Here is a 27,670-nt window from a genome sequence, read left to right as displayed (position 1 = left end):
AGCCCGGCAGGGGTGTAACACGGGTCTGATTATTGTGATACCCCCCGGTGATATGACCATCTCCATATTGGCTCACAGGGATGTAATAACCCGGCCGTGCTGATATAACGATCGAAATCAGCCCGACTTATGTCCCTTAGTGCGTCGCCTGCTCGTTTGTGGACAGTAATATAATGTTTTGCATTCACTGGCAAACAGATACATTTTACAATGTTAAAACGTTATGCCATGGTATATGATAAAAAGGCCATATCAACCCTCGACCCCCATATCAGCCATCTGGCCTTCGGCCCTCGAGCTGATATGAGGGTTGGGGTTTGATATGAAAACTGCCATATTATAACCTCTAAATATCACAGTTAAATCAAAAACTGTATAATCTGAATATGTCATATCTGTCTTGGTTGATCAATCTTTGTTTGAATTTTTTAGTTAATTGGTGTAGTTAATCGAAATTGGTGTTCAAGAAGAGGACATATATTTGCGATTTGCAATAATTGAACTTTAGGTTTTGTATATCTACCTTAGCCCAATGTCAGGGGTAATGTTGAGGAACACGTTCAAACCTATTAATCTGAATCTATCATATCTATCCATATCTTTCAATGATGGAACTTCTTTTTCTCCATATCATTTACCTAGATCACAATTTGACGAACAGCGTGTCTCGCATGCGGGATTCCAACCTGTAAAGTCCACAGCGAAGAACTGTTCTCAACTGTCAAGGCGACATCAAGAGGAATTAACAATGGCATGTTTACTGACATCAATACGTATAGTTAGTCCGTTTATAAAGGTGTGTATTTGTGTTTAATTCAGTTCTGTACTTTGGCCGTACGTATCATTTTCTCAGCATTTCGCTAAAATTACCCTTTTCATGATCAGGGTTATGTTTGCTTAGAATAATGATAATTGGGCTCTATTATCGCCCATCAACATAACGACATAATGCGAATATGTAAACAACATATGTGTGGACGTTCTTTTCTGATTAGGTGTAATTACACACAGGGAACTTGTGTACTTAACTACATTATGTGATGTAGGCAATACTGGATTTTCTGCTCCGGTCGATGATTGTGACAAAGGACATGCTTAAGAACAAAATGGCTCCTGTGAAACTCATAGTCGAGTGACCTAGATACATATATGCCAAATTCCACATGTCACGGTGACATCGTGGTAAGTATACAGAATCTACATCTCCCCAGTAGTGGGGCGATGGGGTAGCCTCGTAGTTAAAGCGATCGCTCATCACGCTGCAGGCCCGGGTTCGATTCACAGCAAGCTTAAGGGTACAATGTGTGAAGCCCATTTCTGGTGTCCCCTGCCGTGATATTGCTGAAATATTGCTCAAAGCAGCGTTAAACCTCAATCCCTGCTGGTTACTGACAGAGCAAAAAGAGTCAAGTAGAGTGCATGCGGGTTGCAGTGTCTCTCGGGTAATATGAAGAATAACCAACTCGGAACTCACACCAAATGTCCTATTATGCTACATGCCGCACATAGCAACGTCACTTCATATCAAGAATAGTTGCAAATAGTTAAATATGATGTCATGCATTGTGATAGTGGTCAGACACAGTTTTATGTAGCGTCGTTCCGAGATATTTTGACTGAGCTTATATATCCATGTGATACACGGAAACCGTGATATTTCACAAAAAGAAACGTGTGCCGTAGGATAATCTCTAAATCATTTGCAAATGCCTATAAATATTCTCATGTGAAACACTGATAATGATGTTAAAGGAGGTGGTCGGGTAGCCTTGTGGTTGAAGCGTTCGCTCGTCACGCCGAAGACCCGGGTTCGATTCCCGCTATGGGTACAATGTGTGAAACCCATTTCTGGTGTCCCCCGCTATGATATTGCTGGAATATTGCTAAAAGCGGCTTAAAACCATACTCACTCACTCACTCTTAAAATTAAAGAATCAATCTAGCAGTACTGTAAAGATATATTACGAAATATCAGCATTGCGTATTTAGCGACAAAAGCCTTTACAGAATCAAAAGAAATCTCTGCTTAAAGGCAAAGTCTGTTGTACGATTCCGACTATATCATGAGCAGGTGTCTATGAATCACCATCACTTAGTGATGATACGAAGTGTACACGTAAGGTAAGAGCATCCAGGTCCACCAGTGGCACCCGTCACAAACACATGCAAAAGTAATTCAAGAGTTCACCTGCACAAACGCGGGAACATAAAGAAAAGTTAAAACAAGGAATTACATCGCCATCATTTTCTTCACGTGTCCTTCCACATCGGACATAAAAAATAGTAGAGTTGAATTTAAGACATACAATATGGTTCGAGCCTTTCGGGTGAGCAAGGAAGGATGGGATGCACACAATGGTCGCTGAGATCTGTACGGGAGGAATGATCACGAACTCTTTATTCTTTCACTATGGACGTCGGGTCCTGGAGACCATCCCCTCTGATGATGTTTTACGCGTTTATTCACCGTCTAGTCATTTCCCTTCAGAGATAACAACTGGGTCATTCCTTCTGATAGTGTAAGGTTTTGACCTGATATTAGTTCACACGTCATGTTTGAATCTTGGGATGCATCTAGATACACCATGACCCAGAATGTTCTTTCACACACAGTGTCAGTCACAGACTGAATCACTGTAGTGTTGCCAATGTCAACAACATAAATCTTACTGCTCCTACCGCCCAGTAGAGTGTCTAGATGTAAGGCACCTGCCTTACCAATTTGATTGCAAACAATAGGTATATCAGAGAGGAGTTTGCCATCAAACCTCACCCAGAGACAAAGCTGGTGCTTATGCTTTGGACATCCTATGATACGTACACTCAGTCCAGTTGATTGGTTCCAGCAAGTATCTGCGGGGTTGGCAATCATTGCTGTCTCAAACACCATGCTTCTTTTCTCAGTGACCCTTTTTTCAAAGAGAAGCTGACTTTCACCAGAAACATCTCTCGGCTTCCACCTCTGATAACCAAAGGTCTTGATGTCAACAGACGTCTCCACGACCTTTTTCGACATTCTATGTCTTTGGGCGGAGTCTTGGGCTTTTCATTTGTTACCAAAGTATCAGATACAGTGATGTCGTCACTCGCTGTACTGCAGTGCCATTCAAGGTGCGGACCTAGGGAGGAAACAAGAGACGAACTAATAACACAAAACACATTCATTGTAAGTCTCATTCACAAATACACATTATTGAATCAGTATAACATAACACCCATTCAAGTTGACAGTCGCCTCATAACTGAGAATGTTTTTATTAAAATGATACAAGACGAAATATGTATTTTCCACCTCCCATGTATTATTCCTTCAAGTAAAAAAAGTGACATTTCATTTCAACGAAATATATAGTACAAGACAAAGCAAATCATATGAACAGTTATATGGGTTTTTTTTAATGTCCTTCATCTATCCATCGAACTTCCACGACTATCTGTAGCTTGGGATTTTTTGTCTGTTTGTTATTTAACGCCGCCAGTTATATGAAGGCGGTCTGTAAATATTCGCGTTTGGACCAGCATCGATCTGCGCAATTGGGATATTATGACAAACAGAAAACAAGTCAGCGAGCCTGACTACCCGATCTCGTTAGTCGCCTCTTACGGCAAGCATCTGGTGCTTGTGAAACCGATGAGGATGCGTATGATGTAGACAAACAAAGAGTCATAGTCAAGGTTCAATTTTGATTCAAACCAATCATCTACAGACTTTGGCATAACCGTCTACGGAAATCCGCACAGGAGCCTTACATCACAGGTCAAGCGGTGCCCCTTATGTTGATGGGCACATGAGTAAGATAAGTTGGAGCTTAAATACATGACATCTCACATGAAATGGCTTCATCTCCACTGGAAATCGTCTTGTCCACATCAGCGACTTAAACAGATTACAATGTAACTAAGAAATGAAATAGACCAACTGTCGAACTAAAGATTATGATATACCTTTATCTATTTAAAACTAAATGTTAGTTTCACTACAACATACCCAAACACACTATAATAATGAATATATCCAACCGTTTACATTTAGTTATAAACTTAAGTCATTATAAGCAGACGTGGGACAGTAGTCATCACAAACTGTCGAACCACAGCTACCTCATGTCGACAATAACATTTTATAGATATTTTTACATACATGTACATAATAAAAATTAATTTACCCTTTTGAAATTCTGCAGGTGTCAGTGTGATTGCAATGTATCTGTCAGCCCCTGGTACATATCCCGGCCTCTGTGTTGGGAAGTACGTGACTGACCTTATCAGTCCTGCTCCCTGGATTGCGGAGGAAAGGTGGGTCAGGTTGGCAGGTACAAAGCCTACGCCTGTCCTCGTATATTGTTTCTCAATGTGAGACTCCTGCAACATCCTTTTGAAAGAAGAAGCCGATGATGTCGTAACTTGTAGATCTTCTGTCTGGTCAGCTCTACTCCTTATCTGCTGTGTGGTTGTCCAAAGAAGACGTTACCTTGTTTAGCAGTTGTTTAGTTGACTCTACGGCCTCGTTAGTGAGTTTAAAACCATTGCTAAAAAAGCCTTCAATGTCTGACAAGGATCCGTCTTCTGTCCTGAAGTTCTATTATCTTTGGTCAGTGCTATGTTTGGCAGGTTACATGGCAAAATCAATAACATGCTCGCGTTGTCATAGCCTCATATGTTTGTAGGTTTGTGTGTGGCTTAAAACTAACACAAATATATATGTGTATTTATTATTTATAGTTATATATATTTGTATGCCAATATATTTGTGCTTTTAAATATTTATATATTCCGTCTTTACACTATATTGCTACCTTATAGTAAAGAACGATGTGTGTTGACATTGCTTCATATAGAAGAATGCAGTGCTGTCAAGCCCGTGGGGTATTGATGATGTGAGGCAAAAGAAAGGTAACACAATTCACAAGCACGAACAGTTTAACATCGGTTTTGAAGAAGCATTTAACACATATCCAATTAAGCGAGGCTTAAATATACTTATACCAGTAGACTTCATATATCCTGTATAACAATGCCCTTTCCTTTCAAAAACAATGATCAGTTTCTGCATTGATTCTAAAACATCTAGTTCCCGGTTATGTTTGGTCACTTGCAGTCTATGCGGCTCGTAAGAGGTAAGAAAGTGGATCTGGTGACCTACAGCCCTGCACATGTGTCAAACACATGAGAACTGACAGGTTTTGACAATGCTCACATAGACGGCCAGGTTAGTTATTACAATAGGGTTTGATGTTATCGTTGTAGGTTATCTCAATAGCCGCGTTCCTGTTTCAGTTAGTGATTGTGTTACACAACATCATTTCGTCAACATTTCAGCCGTATAGCCACAGGAATAATCTTTGCAATCATAAAAAAGGTATATACAATAAAACTGTAAAAAAACAGATTCAATATAAAATATTCTCTTTCAGATGTGTGAAGTTAGGTTTCCGCAATCATTCAAAACATTTGATGTATTATCATGGAAATGCGATATTTGACCTCAGCGACTTCATGCATGAAGCAATTCCTTGAACTTTACTTGATTGTTTTCTCCGCGTGCAAAGACGTCAGTTCCTCGACTTTGTCACTGGTAGCATATTTAGATATGTACTTATCTCCTTGTTAACAATAGTTTGGCTAAAGTTGAAAATATCAGTTTGAGTTAAACTGTCACAGACGGCATACCAAAAACAAAAGGCAAAGAAATGCTATACAATCAACAACTGTCATATAGAATTAACTAAGTTTACAAATCAGTACAAATTACTGCAAAGTAATTACAACGGGTGGACACACTATAGTGGTAGTACAAAATCCACAAAAGTATATGTGAGAGCAATAAAGTCATTGACATTAATATTTACCTTGAAGCAACAACGGTCAATCTTCCAAAATAGGCCTAGTCTGGATGTCAAGGGTGGAAATAATGATCTTCACACGATTATTTTTCACCAGCCTTGACTGTTGACATTTCAGCAGATGCACTCAGTGCATCAATGGAATGTTTGAAGCCTATGAGCGTATACATAGTTGACACAGGACACTAATTCATAGGGCGAAACTAACGATAGATCATGGTGAATGTAGCGTTTTCTCACTAATTATACAGAACCTCTGTGTCAGAACCAAAACTGTCACATTTCTTTCAAATATTGGCGTCGAATGCCGTGAAATCTTGAAACTGACAGGTCACAAATCACTCGTGTCGTGTCACTCATCTGCAGCCTAAATTGCGGCTGTTCCAGTTCCATTGGCAATCACGTTGCACCAACAGGATCATTCCCAATAAATCAACAGGTTAATGTGAAACCACATCATAGATCTTGGTTCGTGTAAAGCACTCGGTTACAAATTAAAGTAAGAGGCATCTCCTCTACAGGGGGACTACATCAAATTTCAAAACAGGGTAAGTTTATATTTTAAATGACGATGTTTCTCACACAAATTCAAGCAATTTTGAAGCCCCATTCAAAACATTGCAACATAACCTATATGTTGCACTTCACTTTTTCATTCATAATCCAGTTAATATAACATCATAATACGAATATACATATCTAGATAATACTAACATTGGGAATTGCTGTATACACTTGCACAACTTCACAATAAATGAACACTTTAAGACATTTCATGGTGACATCTTAAATGTATAATAAATGTATATCTTTCACAATAAGGAACAATCCACACACACACGCGCGCGCGCGCTATGTACAGCAGCATTAACGTAAGTAGTGTTCGACTACACAGCAAGTATACAACATTAATACTTATGAGGCTCTTGGGTTCTATTTTCTGCAAGAAATATTCATACCAATGTCTTAAGGAAACAAGGCAGACACGTCATACATTGTAGACAATAGAAACATAAATTATGACTGCTGATACTGATTAACCAATGCGGAAAGAACTTTGAATAATAATTCCACAGAGAATAACATGACCACATCATTTTACCAGATGATTTCTTTCCTGTGATATTATACAAGGGGTGAAGTCACTTAAAAACTACCATTCGAAAAGGTATCATTGAATACGACTAACTCCCCATACCCAACCCCAAACCCAAACCCACCCACCTCAACCTCACCCCATCCTAACCAAACTCACCCCATCCCACATAACCACACAGAGAGGAAAACATGTTCATATTTCACGAGTGGATGTACTAGGTGAAGTTAGCCATCATTATTGTGTCGTCAAAGTAATTTGGGTTGGAGTGTGTAAGGTTTACCGTTCCTTTGAGCAATAGCTCAGTTAAAATAAGAGCACGTCGGCTAAATGATGAATGAAAACCTTAATCACGGAAATATTACTCATAAACCAAGAACCTTAATCTAAGTATGAAATAGGAAAGCACGGCCACCTGGCTATGTCCCGTCTATGTCGACTGAGCAGCCCGTGCCCCGAGTCATAAAAACCCTAATCAAAATATAATTTTCAGTCCAGCCCTTACCTTGGAGGTATTTTACTTACTCAGATGACGTGACATGACTGACATAGCTTTATATATAACGAACTCGCTGACATTAAATGACGTAGTCCTTTGTGAACATCATAAACATTGGTCGAAGTAGAGAACATGATGTCAGATGAAAAAGTACATAATCATTTCTAAAAAATGAAAATGCACAAATGCGGACTTTTTACAATTGCAGTTAAACATGGTAATAACAAATATCACGGGACTGTTCAAATGAGTTGATTACAGGCGAGGATGTATCGATATGGAGCGGGGATAGAGATGTGGTGGTGCCCTACTCAGTAGTACCACACGAGTTATCTCCCATGAATTATTGCCACACGTTGACAATGGCAATGCTTAAATGATTTCAACGAAGACTTTTTTGTCAGGACTTTTATAGTTGCTGTCAATTCTATATTGCTCTCGGGATAGTACTGTTAACCTAAATGTGTGTATACATTCATAATGGGCAACAGCAACTACACCACGGTGTCATGTTTACTTGAAATAGTATTTGCCATGGTCAGCATGCGATAATCGGTAAATGAGAATTGATATGATTGTAAAACATTACACTCTTCGAAGGTAAGACGCAATTTATGCTAGCGTGAGAATATTCAGTCATTAACTTTGTTATTCTAGTCTGCGTTCAAATAATGTCCACTTTGCCGCTTAATGTTTTGCGACAGTAAGATACTAAGGAAAAGTACTGAACATCAGCCGTGTTGCATTATTATGGTTTCAAAATTCATTCGGATTTGCTTTGCTCGTTCGTTTGTTGTTTAACGTCGCAATGAGCAATATTCGAGCTATATGACGGCGGTCTGAAAATAATCGAGTCTGGGCCAAACAATCCAGTGATTGTTGTCATGAACATCGATCCACGCAATTGGGATACGATGACATGCACCAACCAAGTCAGCGAGCCTGACCACCCGATCCCTTTAGTCGCCTCTTACAACAAGCATAGTCGCCTCTTACGGCAAGCAGGATTCTAAACCGGATCGTCACGGTTACATTAATATTTGTATTAAATATGTAAATCAAACGTGTTTTTACATATGTACACAAGTTGATAATGTGTCAAAGGCATACATATTATTTTACTGAGCTGTGCTTTTATACATTGCATGTTACATGGAGTGTGTGATTGTTGTGGATAGTGGAAACTAGTCTAATGATTGTAGTTGGCGAAGGTTCCTGTGATGTTGTGGCCTGTAATCAGTTCTCCTCTTCCATCTGATGTTGCGGGATTACCAACATACATCATGACCCACATTGGTCTGTCAAAAGCAACATCTGTGACGGTGGTGTACACTGTGTTATCACCGGCATCAATAACCAATATTTTGTCATTAGCCCCATCCATTAGAAAACACAGTTGTAGGTCAATAGATTGTCCAACTCTGTTCTGAATGAGAGGGCGATCAGTGAGGAGGGTGCTATTATAGCCCACACAGAGACACAGCTGCTGCTTGTGGTTGGGGCATGTAGAAACACGTACACTCAGTCCAGTGAGTTGATTCAAGGCAGCATCTACAGGGGTGGGAGTCAGGGCAATCTCTTGTATAAGTTTCTTATCTTCTATCAATTCCTTTACACAAACCCGAAATTTTACGCGATACATGCATCGCTGGGCTTGACAGTTTTTAACCATTAAAGGCCTGGATGCCAGACATGAATAGATATTTTGTATCCGACATCCTGTGTCAGGAGAAGGGGCGGCTGAGGTGGTGTTTGTGATTACACATTCAGACACGTCAATATAGTTATGAGCAGTGCTTGAGTCCCATTCCAGAGTCGGGCCTGTGGGAAGAAAACGTCCATAATAAATACCAACACATCTTGTTGAAGTGTATAACACTTTAACTTCCTAATTCACAAGACACTACCATCTACCAACCAGAAAAAGAAAGTTACAAGTTATCATAGACATTTATAAGAAGCGTTATATCAATTTCAAATGGCATAAGCGTTCTTCTTCTATATATTGGGGTAGTCGGGTAGCCTAGTGGTTAAAGCGTTCGCTCTTCACGCCGAAGGCCCGGGTTCGATTCCCCACATGGGTACAATGTGTGAAGTCCATTTTTGGTGTCCCCCGCCGTGATATTGCTGGAACATATCTAAAAGTGGCGTAAATCTCTACTCACTCACTCACTCACTCACTCACTCACTCACTCTCTTGTATATTTTTTATACATAACATTGAAAACCCAAGAAACTCCTGCATGGAACAACGCTAACGCAAATCCTGTCATAGCTTCTATACTTTAACATTGACTGACACTGCGTTTTACGCTCGTTTAGATCTCGAAAGCCGTCGAACCTATCGAACTCAACAGACGAATGAATGTCAAAACCAATGAATAATATACTGTAACATCATTGAGTCAAGGACGCAGATCTTACATGTTATCTCCTGGTCACAGATGCTCCGGTCCATCGCCATCACTGAAACAAAGATATTAATCAGTATGTGTGTCCCATGTACACGTACTGCCTGCCTGCTGGTCGTGAAGATCCGGGTCAGAATAGGTCTAATGGGATCGGGTGGTCAGACACGCTGACTTGGTTGGTGCATGTCATCGTATCCCAATTGCGTACATCGATGCTAATTGTGTCAATCACTGGACTGTCTGGTCCAGACTCGATTATTTACAGACATCCATCATACAGCTGGCATATTGCTGAGTGAGGATTCAAACAACAAACAAATAATGCAGAACGTTCCTGTTTTAACAGTATTATCATGTGAAAAGGAAGTACAACATGCAATTCACTTGACGGGACTGTGTCCCTCAGCTGCCACATGTAATGGAATCCCAGACATCGACGTGCGCCAAGTTGGTGTTCGTACCATGTCAAGCTGACAGGGCACGATAATGTTTGACAGACCGCTATCCCCTGAATGCCACAGGGACATGTATGTCTTTGAGGTCAAATAGAACATATTCAACACCATGCACATTAAACGCACTTCATAGTTTCTGAATTCTGCTGCAGATGTGTTTTTCTGTGATTATCCGGGATTGAGTCGAGATCACTGACATCTGATTTGTCAAGACAACAATTTGAAACGTCACCACGAACCAAAGAATCATTCAGTCCGTTTTAGAAATAAGCCGCAAACATGATTGCCGAAGTGAACTTTCCGTCATGGTATCTCAGTGTCCTAGCTCTATGACATCGGCATTGGTCCAAAGGAGCCACAGGAGCAGTACAAGGAGCCACACACACACACACACATATATATATATATATATATATACGCATAAATGCACGCACGTAGCTTTTTCAGTACAATAATCTGGAAAGCGACGTTAATACCCTTTACATTTATAAATGTATGTTGTAACCAAACTACAAACGATGTTACTGTGGAACATTTTGAGCATACATACGCTCATCTCACTTCTTTTGAGAAACTATTTCTCCAAGATGCAGCTGGTTGGTTTACGGTGGCCAGTGTTAACATGACCTACTATTTGAAGATGTGTACACATCCTTCGAGGTATAAAATAGTGAAATAAAAGAATGATAAGAATTCAATTTGACACTTTGTGTGAGGATGGGCTTACATAGAGCAAGGGTCAAACTGTATAAACGTCGGTGCATGCACGTCAATGCTTAAATAACAAAATTAATCATATTTTATTCTTAAAAAATGTAAAATACAGAGACAAATTGAAGAGAATAAACACATTCTAATTAAACACATACGTCCGTTATTAACAATAGGCTTTTTAGAAACAAATTTGCATGTAATTATATTAATGTCTAACAATTACGCATGTTATGAAATTAACATAAACGAACTTGTTTTTTCAAAGACATTACTTACATGATATAGTCGTAATTTAATGTTGCCGAAAAAGTTTCAAATTCTGTTTTACACATCCAGGTTGTTTTATTTCAGTTGAACGAAAGTTGATGAAATATATAATAATATTTATCAATATACCACTGTCGTCTTGTCTCAATGCCACATCTCCAAAGACATAAAACAAGTCATGACGTCAAACAAACATGTATCAAATTTCAGTTTTCATCATATATGCTGGCACTTGATTATTAATGGCACACCATGAGTCATGAATGCTTGAATCTGGGGACTAATTCACATGTGTGATACGCCCATCCATTTCGTTATTACTTCCTTTTTATGTAGTATGATATCCTCATTAATTATGATTTGTGACCTCAACGAATTAGGCTTCACTATCTATATCTGTGAAAGTAAACACTATCATTGAGAGATTATGAGCTGTCTGTTTGTCGAAATATTAAATAACTATATATTATTGTTATCGATCAATACTTGCAGTATGTATTCAGGGAACAGTCTTTATGTCTTTTCGTTTATGTTCATAAATGTAACACATCCGCACAAACGTAAGTGTCAATTACGTGTACACTGAAATATTTGCATATTTGTACCTGAGGCTACATATGAAGTCAATTCTTCTAAATAAGTACGTTGAAGGTATGACTTTACAGGGTGTCTTTTTAATCTTTAACACAAAAGAACAACAAACAAAATTAGTTTATTGTTCAGCGCATTAATGCAACTACGGCCTTATTTGTGTTCGGTTTATGGAAACATAAATCAAACGTAACAACAAACATTTCCATAACAGCATACATATAGACCAAAAAATAAAGAAATGTACTTTGACTTTCGTTTTGTTTTAATCCTATCACTTTCAGCTGGGGTGTGAAATTAAACATCTATTTGAATTCGTTATGATACATTTTTCAGTCAATTTGTAAAATAACTGAATATTCTGAATGAGATATTTAATGTGACACAGATATGGTTTACGTGGATTATAATATGAAGACTATTAAATGCTGGTATAAACCAATTAGAATGAATGATGACAGATATCCCCGACAATGTTATTCACAATGAAGGAGCTGGATGAATGTGATAGAATTACTTGGGCAACTCATATTAAACATTTACTTGACATTTATGGATTTGGTTACGTTTGCACGAGCAGAACATTGGTGATAGTATGGCCAACATTCCTCAGTTATGCCCCTTTACTACTTCGCCAAAAGATGGCGCCAAACGCTACGGTCCTGCGCGTACTTCCGGTATATTACGCGGTTCATAGATATTTGCACGACCAACAACTACAACGAAGTATTTACGATGCCTTCGACGTGCTGCTGTGTCCCGGGATGCTGCAATCGAGGTGGTTTGTCGTTTCCGAGAGAACCCATGTTGCTGAAACGATGGTTGATTGCTATTCGGAGGAGCGACGAATCAAACCAAGGCAAGATGTGGAAACTGTCACCTCACAGTGTTGTGTGTCATTCCCACTTCAGACCGTCTGATTTCATTGCTGTAACTAGTTATGGTAAGATATTTGGGTAACTTGTTATGTTTCTATTCGTTGGCAGATTTAATTAACGTGCATGCCAATTATATTTGTTTTATTTTCTTGCATTGAAATTACGAAGAGGGTTTTACGTGACTCAGAAATGTGTATCCAGTATGCAGAAATGTGAAGAATGGACGCAGACAAAATAGAATATGTTCCGTCCCGCGGGACACACTTATTTTCACAGATAGTTTGATTTTGTCATTGAGTTAAATTGAGTAAAGATTCTTAAAACTTCGAAGTGTGTGATTATTTTCACAATAATTTTAGTTCCCTCCTGTCAGAGTAGGCGAGTCAATTTGAGTATTGGCTAATTCTAATGTAATCACGTTTGTGTGTGTTTGAATGTGAACCTATGAGTATATTTCATTGTTTTTTTAAAACCAAGATAGAAATAATGTGTCATTTAGGCCTTACTATAGCAGCCATTTTTTTGCCAGTCAGTGATCATGGTGATGTTTAGGTTTGACCCTCATATATTTCATGCAAGGGCCTTTGAAATCAATTACTAGGGGTCTAGTGCATACCCAGTTAATTAAGGTAAAACCCTGTTTACCACCATTATATTCCCGTTGATGAAGTTGTTGATGTTTGACCATAACCCTTCTTAGTTTTCTTCTTTAATTTGTTGAATTGATGATTACCAGGAATGTCAACACATATTTGACGTTTTTGCCTTTAATGCGTCATGTTACATTTTCCTGCAGGTGCTTGTTTTCCACAGAGATGAGGCACAGATGATTCAAGAATACAGGTTCATGTTTGTTCACTTTTGATGTGTATTTGTCAGAAAAGTGTCATGTGTACGTGTTGAACTTGAAGACACTTCTCTGTATCAGGCATTAGATGTATGTAATGTTGAGACTATATCTACGAAAATTGTCAGCTAATTTATATCATAATTTTCCTTAATTTAAATGTTTGTTTACTTTTCTAATGTATTGATGTGTATCACTATTATGTTCATAATGTGACAAAACATATCGTGCCCATAGAAATTCTTTCTTTCCCTACAAATTAACTTAAATCTAATCATAAAAAGCTATCTCACAGCTGGTAGTAAAAAGATTGCACAATATCTGTTTGGAAAATAATAATCTACTGCTGTTTTCCCCAGGGTGTACACCTCTGAGGAAACAGAGAAAACCAGATGCTGTACCATCAATCTTTCCCTGGACTGCATCAGCCAACGCACTTGAGGCCGATGGGGGATTACGGAAATCCCGCATTGAAAGACGTGAGAGCCAAAAGAGGACATTTAAAGCAATGGATACAGATTGTGATATTGAATGTGATATGAGTGAGGTAGCTGGGGAGGAAATAATTGACAGTGTTGAGTTTGATGACATGAATACCGACTTAAACATTTGTTCTGCAGATAGTGCAGAGGTTGAATATGAAAGTACATCGGCTCAGACGGACAAATTTCCAATGCTTTCATTACAAAGTATTATGTTTAATGCTGCAGCAATTTTGTTTTATACAGGACTGTCAAACTATACAGACTTCACCTTTGTACTTGCAAGTTTGGGTCCGTGTGCATATCACCTAAATTATTTGTACAGCAAAGTTGACAGTATGACAACAGTGTGGAAAATCAATTGCTTTTAACACTTATGAAACTGCGCCGACATAAGACTAACTTTGAACTTGGTCTTCATTTTGGAATTTCAGAGAAAACTGTATTAAATGTATGGATCACCTGGGTAAATTTTATGTATAGACAGTGGAGTGAGCTTGATAACTGGCCAGAACGAGACTTAGTGCATTATTTTTGTCCTTCTGATTTCAAATCCAAATTTCCATCCACACGAATTATCATTGATGGTACTGAATGCCCTATCCAGAAACCAAAACGCCCCATAGCTCAGCAGTCTACCTACTCAACGTATAAAAATCGAAATACTATCAAAATACTTGTTGGATCCACACCAGGTGGTCTTGTGTCGTATGTGTCTCCTGCGCATCGTGTCTCCTGCGTATGGTGGCTCCACAAGTGATCGTCAAATAGTAGAGCGTAGTGGTTTGACAGTGATGTGTGACCCAGGAGATAGTATTATGGCCGATAAAGGTTTCAACGTACAAGATATTTTTGCACCAAAAGATGTTACCATTAATATGCCAACATTCTTCTCAAAGAAAAACCGAATGTCTGGCAAGACTGTTATGCGTGATAGGAAAATATCAAGCAAAAGAGTTCACATTGAACGTATTATTGGTCTGGCAAAAACATTCAAAATACTTACTGAACCTCTTAACAGTTCAGAAACCAAATTAGCCACAGAAATAACCACGGTTTGCTTCATGCTTTGTTCTTTCAAAAAGTGCATTGTTCCCTCTACTTGCTAATCATATTGGTTAGCAAATTATTAAAAATATCTTTCATTCCAGGCGGACGTTAGTCAGACTCAGAGTATGGAGATTTGTTTCTAATTTCTTTCAAAAAGGCCTGTTATTTGCGTTTGCTACATGATTAAAGATAATTGTTGCTAAATATTCATGAGGATAAAGTTGAATGTAACATGTTATCGATTATGTATCATGTTGAGACTAGAATGGGAATCTGTGGTCAAAAAGCAAGTTTGAAGCACATTTACCATTTGTGCAGCCACAATCAATCATACTCTTTTGTCAAGGTACAAACATAAATGTGTTAGTATCAGAGATTATGATAATGTAATGCTAAACTTCCTGTTCAATGTGGTGTTAAACCCATCTCACTCACTGAGTTTGTTTTAAATTTATGACATCAGTAACATGAATTTAAGAATGTTGACATTGTTTGGTGCGTACTGTTACATTATCCCCTGCCACAAAGTGGGAGAGACACATTTCTTGTCCGAGCATAATTCGGAAACTGTTTCATATGTTATTATGAAACTTTGCACATGTATCAAACACAAGTTGAACTGGTGCCCTTTCCTGTTTTCCATGGCAGCAATTTGGATTAAACCCAAATACTGGTTACTTTTATTTCACGAACTTAAAATCTGAATAAGTTGAAGTGTATATTTCTGGATCATATATCGATTATTTTTTCAATGGATACATGTTTACTGAGAAACAAAATGTAATTTATTGTGTCCCATGGCTGTGTATTCTTCATATGATACTGGCAGCAGCTAGACCGGTCCAGATATTTGGCACATCTTAGTGCTGTTGCTTCAGCTCTCTCAGATGTTATAAAAGGCAATCATGACAAGAAAGAAGTCAATGACAATGTTTTTTATCATTCCCTCAAACAGTTCAGCTGCAGATAATAATCACATGACAGTTGTAATTCCTCAGATATAGAGCTGAAGGAGTATGCTTCAAGCAGTGATGATATTTATGAGTATGGACACTGAATTGTGATTATGTATTGCACTGTAGCTTCATCTATATTTAGATCTTCCAACTATTAACTACTGGAGTACTTAACAGATGGTTGCAATCGTCACAAAAGGAGTTAAAAGTTAATGTCACATCAATACTATTTCAGCCATATAGCGACGAGACCAAGTTGATATACACAATTTACTCATGAATGCAAAGGTATATTTAAAAACATTTTTTCATACACATTTGGACATAACAATATCATTTATACAGTTTTAAAACACGGGTTATAGGCCATCAGAAACCAAAGCCGGGGATCATGGGGACTTACCGTGCCTCTGCTTCCTGCACGATACCCCAGCAGGATTTATGTCATTAACTAAGCCACTGGTGGTTGTGCTCAAACCTAGCCAGTCAGCAATGATGTCAGTTGATTATAGCATCACATCAAATTTAAAAACAGGCAATTAATGATTCACATACATATTTAGATTTTTTTTTTTTAAAGACCATTTTTTCTTTCAAGTAGTTGATAATGAGGTGCCTGGTCATATAGTACTGTAACAGTAAGTACGAACTGACATCTGAGATTGTATTTATTTAGACTAGTGAATGCATCCATGTATGGGACCAGTGTGTACATTGTGATATTTAGATTATCCAACTTATAACTACTGGAGTGATTAAGAGATGGTTGCCATTGTCACATAGTACTGTAACAGTAAGTACTAAATGTCTTAATAAACATCTGAGATTGTATTTATTTACACAAGTGAATGCATCAATGTATGGGACCAGAGTTCAACCTGGTTTTGTCTGATGCAACTCTTTTCACGTCAACATGCATCTGGTGAAATATCATCCTTAAATGGAGCCCTGCAAGTTTTTTCATAACTTTTTGTTTGTGAATGTCCATATATGCAGAATATAATATGTTCAGCATTAAACATTGAGACTACAATTCTGTCTTTCTTGTTTATAGGGCTGATGACCATTGACACATGAGTATCAGCAGTAACTGAAATTTACCAGGAATACCTGTCATAATCTCTGAAATAGAATTTGTCAAGTAGTGCCTTTTTGAAAAAAGGTGTCATAAATGCCACAAGTTTTTCAACCATAGATTCAATGAAATGGTCATCTCGAGATACAGTAAAATATTTCAAATCCTTCATCGTGTATACAATAAAAATGCACTGTTTTCTACCAGTACAGTAGAGCTGCCTTTGCAATTGAAAGAAATATGGCTTGCTTTTGTCAAGGGTAAGTTTTCCCTCAGATACCTTCAAATAGGGAACAGTTATCTCAGAGATTAGACGGTCTTTAGATGCAAATGGACATTTCACTTCAATGGTAGTATCATCACCGAGAAGTGAATCTGGTGTAGCTGCGAGAAATGGATGAACATCTGACACAAACATGCCACATGGTGAGGTTTTGAAACCACTTGACTTTTCAAAAGCTTTTATTGCCACCTTTTCATATTTTCTGCCATGTCTAAGTGGTGGACTTTGAATGTCCTCGAAAGGCTTAGTCATTGATCTAGCAAGTTTATGAAAATCAGTTTTGTCTGTTACCAAACAAATTTTCCTAAAATTGGAAGAAGAAATTCTCTGTGTGTGTTCAGTTTTCCAATCCTCGCTCTTTGACTGTTTACGGGTTATTATTTCAAGGTTGGTTTTGTCCATATCTGATATTTCTGATATATTCTGGGATTTCAGGTATTGGTCAGCTAAAGATAACTTAAGAAAATCATGATCATGATTAACAGCAAATGGATTTGCTGGAGGAAACATTTGAGCAACTGGAAATGTATTGACACTAGGGTGGTTCAACAAAACATTGCGGAAAAAGTCAGGGTAATTTGGCACTTTGCGATACTGAACTGGTCGTGGGTCAAATATAACATTCAATTCACTGTTGCATAAATCAAGGTCAGTCGCCTTTATGGGACTGCCTTTATAGGGTTTACTTTTATGAAATGTTTGCAATCTTTGAGTACATGTTTCTTCAGTTAAAACATCGCCAGTTGTTGAAAACTTGTGCATAGCATATAACTCTGCACAAATATGTTTGCAATGTCCTGATGGACCCTGGCCTGCAGCACACTCACACTGCCCCTCCACAACAGAACCATCGTCATCAATTGCAATATCGACTTTGTAAGTCACATCAGACAGCACTCAGACTTCAGGAAACACATGTTACAGAAGTTTCTTCTGAAAAGGCTGTAAGTAATAATTTATAGCTTCATATGCTAAAAAAGGAAGATGACTGTCACCATTTACATCCCTATAAGTTTCAACTAGGGGCAGTGTCATTTCAAACTCAGCTTCAAGTTCTGGCTCTCTCCCAAAATTGCAGTTTCGGTCATAGCTCTCTAGTCTGAAAAACATTTGAAATAAACAACTGTAAAAGAAAAAACCTAATTGAAAAAAATCACTGTAAAATATATGGACTATTAAATTATTTTTGGAGTACACAAATGTGTTAGTTTCCATTTTGTCAAAAAGTACAATTATTTTAAGAACAGATCCCTGTAACTCCAAAGTCAACAAATCAGTATTTCTGTCAGTAAGGAAGCTTAAGCCATCTCTGCATTGTTATCAGTACTAAAACTTGACTTTTGTACAGTAATAATATCTTTACTTGCACTACAGTAATTGTATATAAATTTTTTGTTAGAAAACAAACAACATATAATAATACGGATATTAATTTTATCACAAGAATAAGACATTGTGTCACAAAATAAAAATACATGCTGTGAATAAGGATTCTTGATGTGTTTGCCTTCGACCGGAATCGAACCCATGTCTAAAGATTACTCTGTTAGACTACCATTCAAAGGCTTCATTACATCTAATTTTAATATTAGAAATATAAACGCTGTTATGCACATCAAAGTATGGACCCATCATACTGGTGAATAAATAATAAATGTGTGAACCTTTCACACCTGTGGATGAAATAAGAAATGTGTGAACCTTTCACACCTGTGGATGAAATAATAAATGTGTGAACCTTTCACACCTGTGGATGAAATAAAAAATGTGTGAACCTTTCACACTTGAGGATGAAATAAATGTTCTAGGTGAAACGATACGTACAGGGAGGTCACATCACAGTACATAAGGTCACATTTTTATGTCAAATTGTGTTGAAACTTCTTGACTAAATATTTCAGAGCAGGTTCAAAAGTAAATTTCTAGTAGTGAATTTGAAATGCTAATTACATCATATTTGCAGTACTTGACTGACACTTGGGTGTCATAAAACAAGTAGTAAGAAACTTAATTTAGCAAGTGTAAAAAAGTACTGTGTATCATGCATGAAAACTTGATGCACCAGTGCACCAATGTATCGTTTCAGCCCTAATAAATGTGTGAACCTTTCAAACTTCTGGCTTTAATAATAGATGTGTGTACCTTTCACACTGAGGAAATAATAAATGTGTGAACCAATCACACTTGCTAAAATGAATAAAACTATATGAAAATCTAAAAGGCACTCACTGTAAAGGACGATGAACTTGATAACCCTCAGCCTTTCTTCAGCCATCGGATGGTGCAGAGCTCAAGCAATTTTTAATGTTTTACAAATATTTCAGTACCTACCTCACGCTTTGTTACATCATGTTTTGGCCACAGATGAATCAAAATTCAAAATATGTGTATAGCAACGAAGAAAGGGACGGGGGCATTATGATTATTTAAGATACATTTTTGGGGACTTGTCATTTATTGGGAGGTGGGGGAGATAGGAGAAAATGTTACATTGATTGTGTGGGGGTTGGTGAGTTAAACGCGATGCAGTCCTTAGAGCGCTTCCAAGATACTATCTCTGCTTAAATTTACTATGTATTTTCGTATCGAAGAACGATGTATTATTGAATGATTGCCCAAATAATTATAGAATCTATAAACCGGAAGTTATCCCAACCGCATGTAAAAGGGTGTAATATTTTGCACACTGCCAGTGAGTCATTAATTCGAAGAATAAATTATTGTGACTGACACTTACCTTCCGTACAAGATCCGTGCTCACCGCTCTTTCCCTTGTCAGTGCATCTCAAAGCGTCCTTAGCAATGGGGGCATGTTGTTTACGTGAACGAAAACTGAAGCACTTATGTTGTCGGCATTATCGCGTCGGTGCTTACGTTATTTGTTTAGAGATCTCAGTTGTCTAAACTAATGACTAATGTTCTACCAATGACCATGATACCAATATTGCACTGTGTAAAGTGACAAAATGGGGAATAGTTACTGTTACAATCTTATAAAATAACTGCTCAGTAAGAAAAGCCGAGAAATAGCAATATCAGAAACTTACCGTTCTATCAGATCGATTTTTCTTCCTGACACTCGAGCACCTCGTGCTTTGAGCTCAGTCTTCAGTTTGGGCAACTTCCAGCTTCCGTAATTCATGATAGAAATAGGCCTTCAAGTACTACCGGCTGTTTACAGAAAAGCAAGTGGGTCAATGTCGACTGAAGTTTATATATTCCCGCGGATACTACGATGAATGTTGGACCGTAACTACCGCAGCGCCGCCAAGCGGGCAAGGGGGCGCAACTCCAGGAATGTTTGCCATTGGATATGGAATATGGAGAAAGAACATCCACCAGTGTAACCTTAAAATGATGAAACGTCGGTGTTGGAATACTGCTCTTCACAAAGGGGAAGTTCACTTTTGGAAAGTTGGAAAGTTGGAATCACCCCCGTTGTGAAACAGTCTTGTGGAGTTATACTGAATAACAAAAGATCTTGTGACATTGAATAGTGAGTGAGTTGTGTTTTACGCCGCATTTAACAGTTCCAGTTATATCACGGCGTGTCAGCTTCATGTGGGAGGAAAGCCCGATGTGATGCAGGTCTTCGGTGAAACCAACGAGCACGGGTATGGTGCTGACAAACCAAGAAACATAATCGGGGCGAACCGGGTTTCGAACCCACAACTCTGCACAGCGAATCGCGGCTCCTTAGACGACTGGGCCACCCATGCTCCCTTCAATTGAATAAGATTTAATGCAAAGTTATGTTTTTTACCAAATCTGAAACAATTTCGGTTTCCAACAGATAAAAGACTCCTGTAAGAATTCAAATGGTTTAATTTGCCATACTGACTTCAGAAAATGCGTGATTTCATAAAAAAAAACATGAACATGCCAAAATGTCAACTTACACATCAATAGCGTGTGTGTCCACCTCTGGTGGCGATGCAAGCAACACATCTTTGTCTCTTGGAAGTCCTGTGGGATATCTGTCCATGTTTGCTGGAATATGTTCCTGGAGCGTCTGTGGAACACGTGGTTGACGTTGAAGGCGCCGATCCAGGGGATGACATACACGTTGTTTTGTTGAACAGAATATCGAACAAGTCGAGCAATTTGAGGCCGGGCCTTGTCACGAGGAAAGGTAATGCCTGGGCCATGACGACGCAAAAGCGGTAGAACAACAGGGCCGATGATCTCGTCGGAGAAAGTCAGTGTTTGACCCACAGTCTGGGGAAGGTTTTTGCGAATTGTGAATTTGGGGAGGCAACAAAAGACATCATAGCCGGGGGGTTCAAAATCAGTACCTGGTGTGGCCACCACGGGCGTTGACTATAGCCACACTTCTCTTGTACATGCAGTGGACTAGCCTGTTGATGAAGGCCATTAATATGGGGATATGGGCCCATATCCTCAGGAACGCTACCCGCAGTTCTGCTGCAGTTGACGGCCTTAGGCGTACGTCGTTGGGTCGGCGTTGGATCTCATCCCACAAGAGTTCAATGGGATTCTAATCCGGACTGAGGGCAGGCCAAGGCATGATTTGGATGTTGTGCTGGTAGAGGAAGTCCCTGGTGACTCTGGAAGTGTGGGGACGGACGTTGTCTCGCTGAAAGGTGTGGTTTTGATGACGGGCAAAAAAAGTTCAGTCCGATTCCACCCAAACCATGATGCTTGGGCCGCCCCACGGGTCTCGTTCCATAACACAAGCATCAGCATAACGTTAGCCCCTCTTTCGCCAGACCCTGACTCTGCCATCCACCGTTGAAACACAGTAGCGACTTTCATTAGTGAAGATGATTCTTCTCCATTGCTGTTGACGCCAATTTTGATGCTGCCTGGCCCAATGCAGTCGGGCCTGTCGGTGACGATCTCTCAGGATGGGTACACGAGCAGGACGGTGGCACGAGATGTTGTTGGCAGTTAGATGACGCCGGACTGTACGATCACTGATGGCACGCTGGTGGTTGCCAAAGGTTTGCCGAGCTGTTTCAGTGGCCTTTCGGAATCGATTCTGCAGATTTTGGCGTATCTTCTCTGGGAATAGTGACTCAAGGACGACCACTACGCGGTCGGTCGTCGGTCGTCGGTGGTGATGTTTTGGCGATGTTGCAAACGATATATCGTTCTGACGTTGACATTGAATGCATGTGCAACGATCTGTGCACTCTGGCCTGCTTGCAGTCTTCCGATCGCTTGTTGCCTCTCAATTCCTGATAATCTTGGCATAGCTGATTAATCGAAATAACGAAAGCCAGCTTAACAGTTTTGATTTTCTTTTATACCCATACCATCCACGATATGCACGTGCATCATGTTTTTGACAAGATTTTTCCGCAACTGAGTCCCATTGCACTTTTGTAGGCTGCGTTTGGGCAAAGCACTCCATTTTACACTCAATTGTTAAATGGACTTTAAGGCAACAAAAAGAAGCAGTAGAACGATAAATGAGTTTATTGACCACAGAACATGTCACTGCCAGTGTCTGTTAAGTTTTATCAGTATTTTCAGAAGTGACGTTTCTTTTGCCTTTCAGTATACATATTCAATGTCTTCGAAGTAGTAACATCATAAAGAATAACTTACAATTTACGCTGTCAAGATATCACACAAGTTACATGATGACCAGTTATCAAATATCATGACGACAAGCTGATAAAGTGAGAAGAATTTCCTTGCCCAAAGAGGCACCACATGTGCATGTGCTTCAGCGTTGGGCAGGACCGAAGCCCTAGAAACTCTAAGGAGCCAAGCAGCCGAACACAGTCACCCATCCAAGGACTCCCCGTGACTAACGTGACCTGTGGTTTAACGCCGCTTTGAACTAAATTACAGTTATTTTACAGCGTGTCAGGAAATCCCTGAGTGTATGGTTCTGGGGTTCAATTCCACGATCACAGTTTTTTGGTACTTCTACATTTGTAAGGGGGCAGTCGGGTAGACTCGTGGCTGAAGGGTTCGCTCGTCACGCTGAAGGCCCGGGTTCGATTCCCGACATGGGTACAATGTATGAAGCCCATTTTTGGTGTCCCCCCGCCGTGATATTGCTGGAATATTGCTAAAAGCAACGTAAAACCTTCACATTCACTCACTCACATTTGTAAAAGACGCAAACGACAGGGCCGTTCTGAGACCAGAATTAAATTGAATAGAAATAGCAACGTTGTTTCTTGCTGTGAAGACACATTTGGTTTATGAAAAACGACACAGACAATAACGATATATGAACTATATTGTTGTAAGGGCGACAATCTGACAACGCGACAGTGTCCCTTCTAGGATTCAATACATAGGAGGTAGCTGCACACATGATAAATAGATGAACAATATGTAATAGTTTACTACCTACCTGTAGGGAACACTGCAGGTTCCAGTGTGATGACGTTGTGTACTGCAGTATCTGGGATACCATTCGGCCTCTCTGTTGGGGAGAACGTGACTGATCTGACCATTCCTGCCACATTGATAGTATTCTGCAGATGTTGTACGTTTGCTTGAACAAAGCTGACTCCAGTCCTGTCAAAGGGTATTTCCTGTGGTGACTCCTTCAACATGGAGTTCAAAGATGCCTTAGATGATCCCATTACTTGAAGAGCTTCTACCTTGTCAGCTTTGTTGCGCATCTGTCGCATGTATTCGGAAGAAGATTTCACTTTAGTCAGCAGTAGTCTTGTCGAATCCAAGGCCTCCTCTGTAACCTTCAGATTCTCAGCAGATTTCCCCTCAACATCTGATAGAAGGATTGTTCTTCTTTGATTCAGCCTATCCTTCAGGTTGTCAAAGATTTTATTGATATCATCTCTTGCTACCTTCATTGACAATTTGATGTTCTCTATCTTCTTTTGAAGGGCTGACTCCGTTTCGCTCAGTCTCTTTGTCTTCTCTTCTATCTTTCCTAAAACATCATTTATGGACTTCGCCTTTCCTTGGTGTGCTTCATTCACGGACACGACGTTGTGTCCCTTCCCTTCTTTGTGATCTACTACAGTGCAGGACACACAGACGACTTTGTCACAAGTGTAGCAGTAGAACTGTACAGGTTGTTGGTGCTGACTGCACTGATGTAGACGACGAAAACTCTGTAGAGGTCGGCCCTTCATTTCATCAAATGTATTTATAGTGTGGGTCTTTGATACCGTATTCCGTTTATGGGCACTTAAGCAAATGGAACATAAAAATGTTCCACAGTTGTCACACTGAGCTACAGCTATTTCCTTGTCAGGGCAATCTGTACATGGCAGATGGAGACCTTTCTGGATCTTGAGGTAGTCCAGAGTCTTCAGGATGACAGTCTCTTTGGGCAGAGATTTCACCCCACCAGGCAGATTATGTCGCCGTCGACACATGGGGCAGGATAGGGTTGCAGCACCTCCACTGTAGCTTTCCAGACAGGGCTGACATATGGACTGTACGCAATATGGCATACGACGAGGAATTCGTGTTGCGTCATCAAAGTGTTCTATACATATTGGGCACTCTGTCAGAAGATCCTTGATCGCAGCAACTGAGACAAGATCCGACATGATGTCTGGCAAAAGACAATCATCACGACCATGTTAAATTAAATGGAATAAATTTCTTTCATTGTGATGGATTTCAACATATATTATGAATTTGAAAGTGTCGTGAGACAGTGCTTATATATGTGATCAATTTCCCGAAGCATACATGTAGACTCCCACCTACACATACGCATCTCATCACTTCACACGAATGTTACAGACTAGGATTCAGAATTCCCCTCCTCATATACATGTTTCTCTTTCGGGTATATCACTTTTGCTATGTGTAAAGCGATGTATTATTTTAACCCATGTGAGAGTGATGTTTGGCTTACTCTGCTCACTGTAGTTCAAGTATTTACCGACATGTCAGCTTAATTTGGGAGGAAAGCTCGAAGTAACGTACCCAATAGAGAAACTCACGTGCATGAAAGGGGTGCTGACAAACTTAGAATCATAACAGGAGCAAATATTGGATTCGAACCGCCGATCCTGGTTTCAGCAATGTGGAGAGCTGAGCAGCCTGTGTCCCATATCACCTCGGGAATAACAATAGCAAAGGTCGAACCACAAGTACATGTATGGAGGACACGGGTGGCCCAGTCGTCTAAGGCACCGGTTTTCACTGTACACAGTTGTGTCCCTTAGTCATGATCGTTTTTTTCGAATCCCGCTTCGCCCTGATTATGTTTTTAGGTATGCCAGCAACATACCCGTGTTCGTGGGTTTCCTCCCACATTAAGCAGACACGTCGTGATATAAATGGAATACTGTTCGGTGGCATGAACTCGTACATATATGAGTTTGAGTGTACTCAATGAATGTTCATGCACAGAAGCTCCTTTCATAAAAGAAATACTCCATGCCATGGAAAGGTAGGGCAGTACACTGCTTACATACAGCATGTCGTATAGTGAAGTAGTGTGTACTTAACCAAGTGGGCAGGTCTTACACAAATGCTTAAATTTGAAAAAGAAGCTTCACTGAATGTTCCCATCATGTGGTTTATCAAAATGTCAGAAAGATTTGTTATATCCGTGTGTTGATGTCAACGGGTCTTAAAACCAGTCTAGTCACGGTCTAGTGAACGTAACATTCACCTCTCTCTTAATTGCCCTTTGCGTCGTCACCTCTCGGCAAACTCCGGCGGATGATAGAAGTATGCGATTTAAACCACTAGAAATTAAAATTTACAGGTCACTGATTCCCTGACAATGAACGTAAAGACACCGGAGTATGGCATCCGCCCGACTTAACTTAAGGATTGAAGTTGTATTTGTTGACGTTGATCAGCTGATGAAGATAAAGCAAATTCCGTGATCATTCAATCGATGTTGCTCTCAGTTTTCCCTAATTATTTTTTAATGTTATTTTTTTACATTGAGGAATTCCCCTAAAGTAGTTCTGTATGTCTCCGCGCGATTGACAACGTAATCATGTGACATACTGACGTTCGTCGGGAAATGAACGACAGTAAGCTTGGTAGTGTTCACCTTGGCGAAGTCAACCGCTACTGTCAATATTAAAGGGTGGCGACACCGGGCATATTAGGGAAAGGGAAGCTGTTTGTCGAACGGTGACGACGCAGTAAATCTCAAGAATGTGACCAGACTGGTTTTACGACCCGGTGACAGTTGCCATCAACATGGACAGGCAGCACTAACAACACTCATCAAGTGACATTGTGAAACATATGTAACCTTAATTTTATATTCTGTATAAAAATGGGTACAGCGACATTTCATGCTTCTTGCGTCTGTCATTGAGTAACAAATGTTACGCGACCTATATCATTCAGATGTTGAAAACAAGCAGGAAGTAACTCGACATTCACATCAACTTTATATAATCACTACTCCAACATAAACGCTGCTGCATTACATACGTTCTGTGATCCTGACACAGCAACACGTCATAAACAACAGACTGATTAACTTTCTTACCTTAATTAAGAGAAATGACACAGAGAGATGTACAGAAGGCGTCTACATACACGTACACAGACACCACTCCACCTTAGCCTTTCTGCACACGCGCAGTTGCTACTTTGGTTATTATAACAACTTGAAAGACATGACTACCTCGTATGGTGTGTGCAGTCTCATACAATGGTAAATAGGTAAGCTGTAAACACACCTTGTGGTGTGGCGTGGATGCAACCAGGCACGTATATGCACAGACAAAACAAAAACTCTTGTAGTCGAATATGCGCGCAGCTGCAGCAAATTGATAAATGAATTCATATTACCAGTGTCAGTGGAAACTCGAGTTTTTACATGGCATTTTTCATGTAACACCTCATATCAAACCGAGACCCCAATGCCATCCCGAGGGCCAATGAATGGTGGTCGATATATATGATACAATAACCTTTTTATCATATACCATAAAATAATGTATCCATTCATAAAGATCCATAACATTTTCACCTTGTTGAGAAGACGCTGTCATGGGAATATTAGCCGAGCAGACGACGCACCAACTCCAATCGGGTTGATATCAATAGCTCATTCTAAGTGCACTGACAAGGCATAACAGCCCTGCAGGGGTGTAACACGGGTCTGGTTATTGTGATACCCCCCTGTGATATGACCATCTCCATATTGGCATACAGGGGTGTAATAACCCGGCCGTGCTGATATAACGATCGAAATCAGCCCGACTTATGTCCCTTAGTGCGTCGCCTGCTCGTTTGTTGACAGTAATATAATGTATTGCATTCACTGGCAAACA

General features: G+C 39.6%; 1 protein-coding gene and 1 long non-coding RNA gene across 2 annotated transcripts; one reads left to right on the top strand and one right to left on the bottom strand.

The window, feature by feature from the left end:
* Positions 1-1,945: 1,945 nt before the first annotated feature.
* Positions 1,946-27,000, bottom strand: LOC125380077 (E3 ubiquitin-protein ligase TRIM33-like). Its single transcript, XM_048396312.1, has 4 exons — positions 26,881-27,000; positions 23,785-24,963; positions 9,863-9,904; positions 1,946-9,259 (listed from the first exon to the last, which is right to left on the bottom strand). The coding sequence occupies exons 2-4, from the start codon at positions 24,956-24,958 to the stop codon at positions 8,628-8,630; spliced, it is 1,848 nt and encodes a 615-aa protein (XP_048252269.1). The 5' UTR covers positions 24,959-24,963; positions 26,881-27,000; the 3' UTR covers positions 1,946-8,627.
* Positions 12,512-14,073, top strand: LOC125380080. The gene is made up of 3 exons (XR_007221052.1): positions 12,512-12,819; positions 13,551-13,597; positions 13,961-14,073. It is a non-coding gene; the product is annotated as an uncharacterized LOC125380080 (long non-coding RNA).
* Positions 27,001-27,670: the final 670 nt, after the last annotated feature.

The sequence above is a fragment of the Haliotis rufescens genome, unplaced genomic scaffold, assembly GCF_023055435.1.
Source record: "Haliotis rufescens isolate VD_foot unplaced genomic scaffold, xgHalRufe1.0.p SCAF_15, whole genome shotgun sequence".
NCBI lineage: Eukaryota > Metazoa > Mollusca > Gastropoda > Lepetellida > Haliotidae > Haliotis > Haliotis rufescens.
The sequence above is the reverse complement of the archived record's forward strand: the minus strand, read 5'-3'. Positions and strand labels throughout refer to the sequence as shown.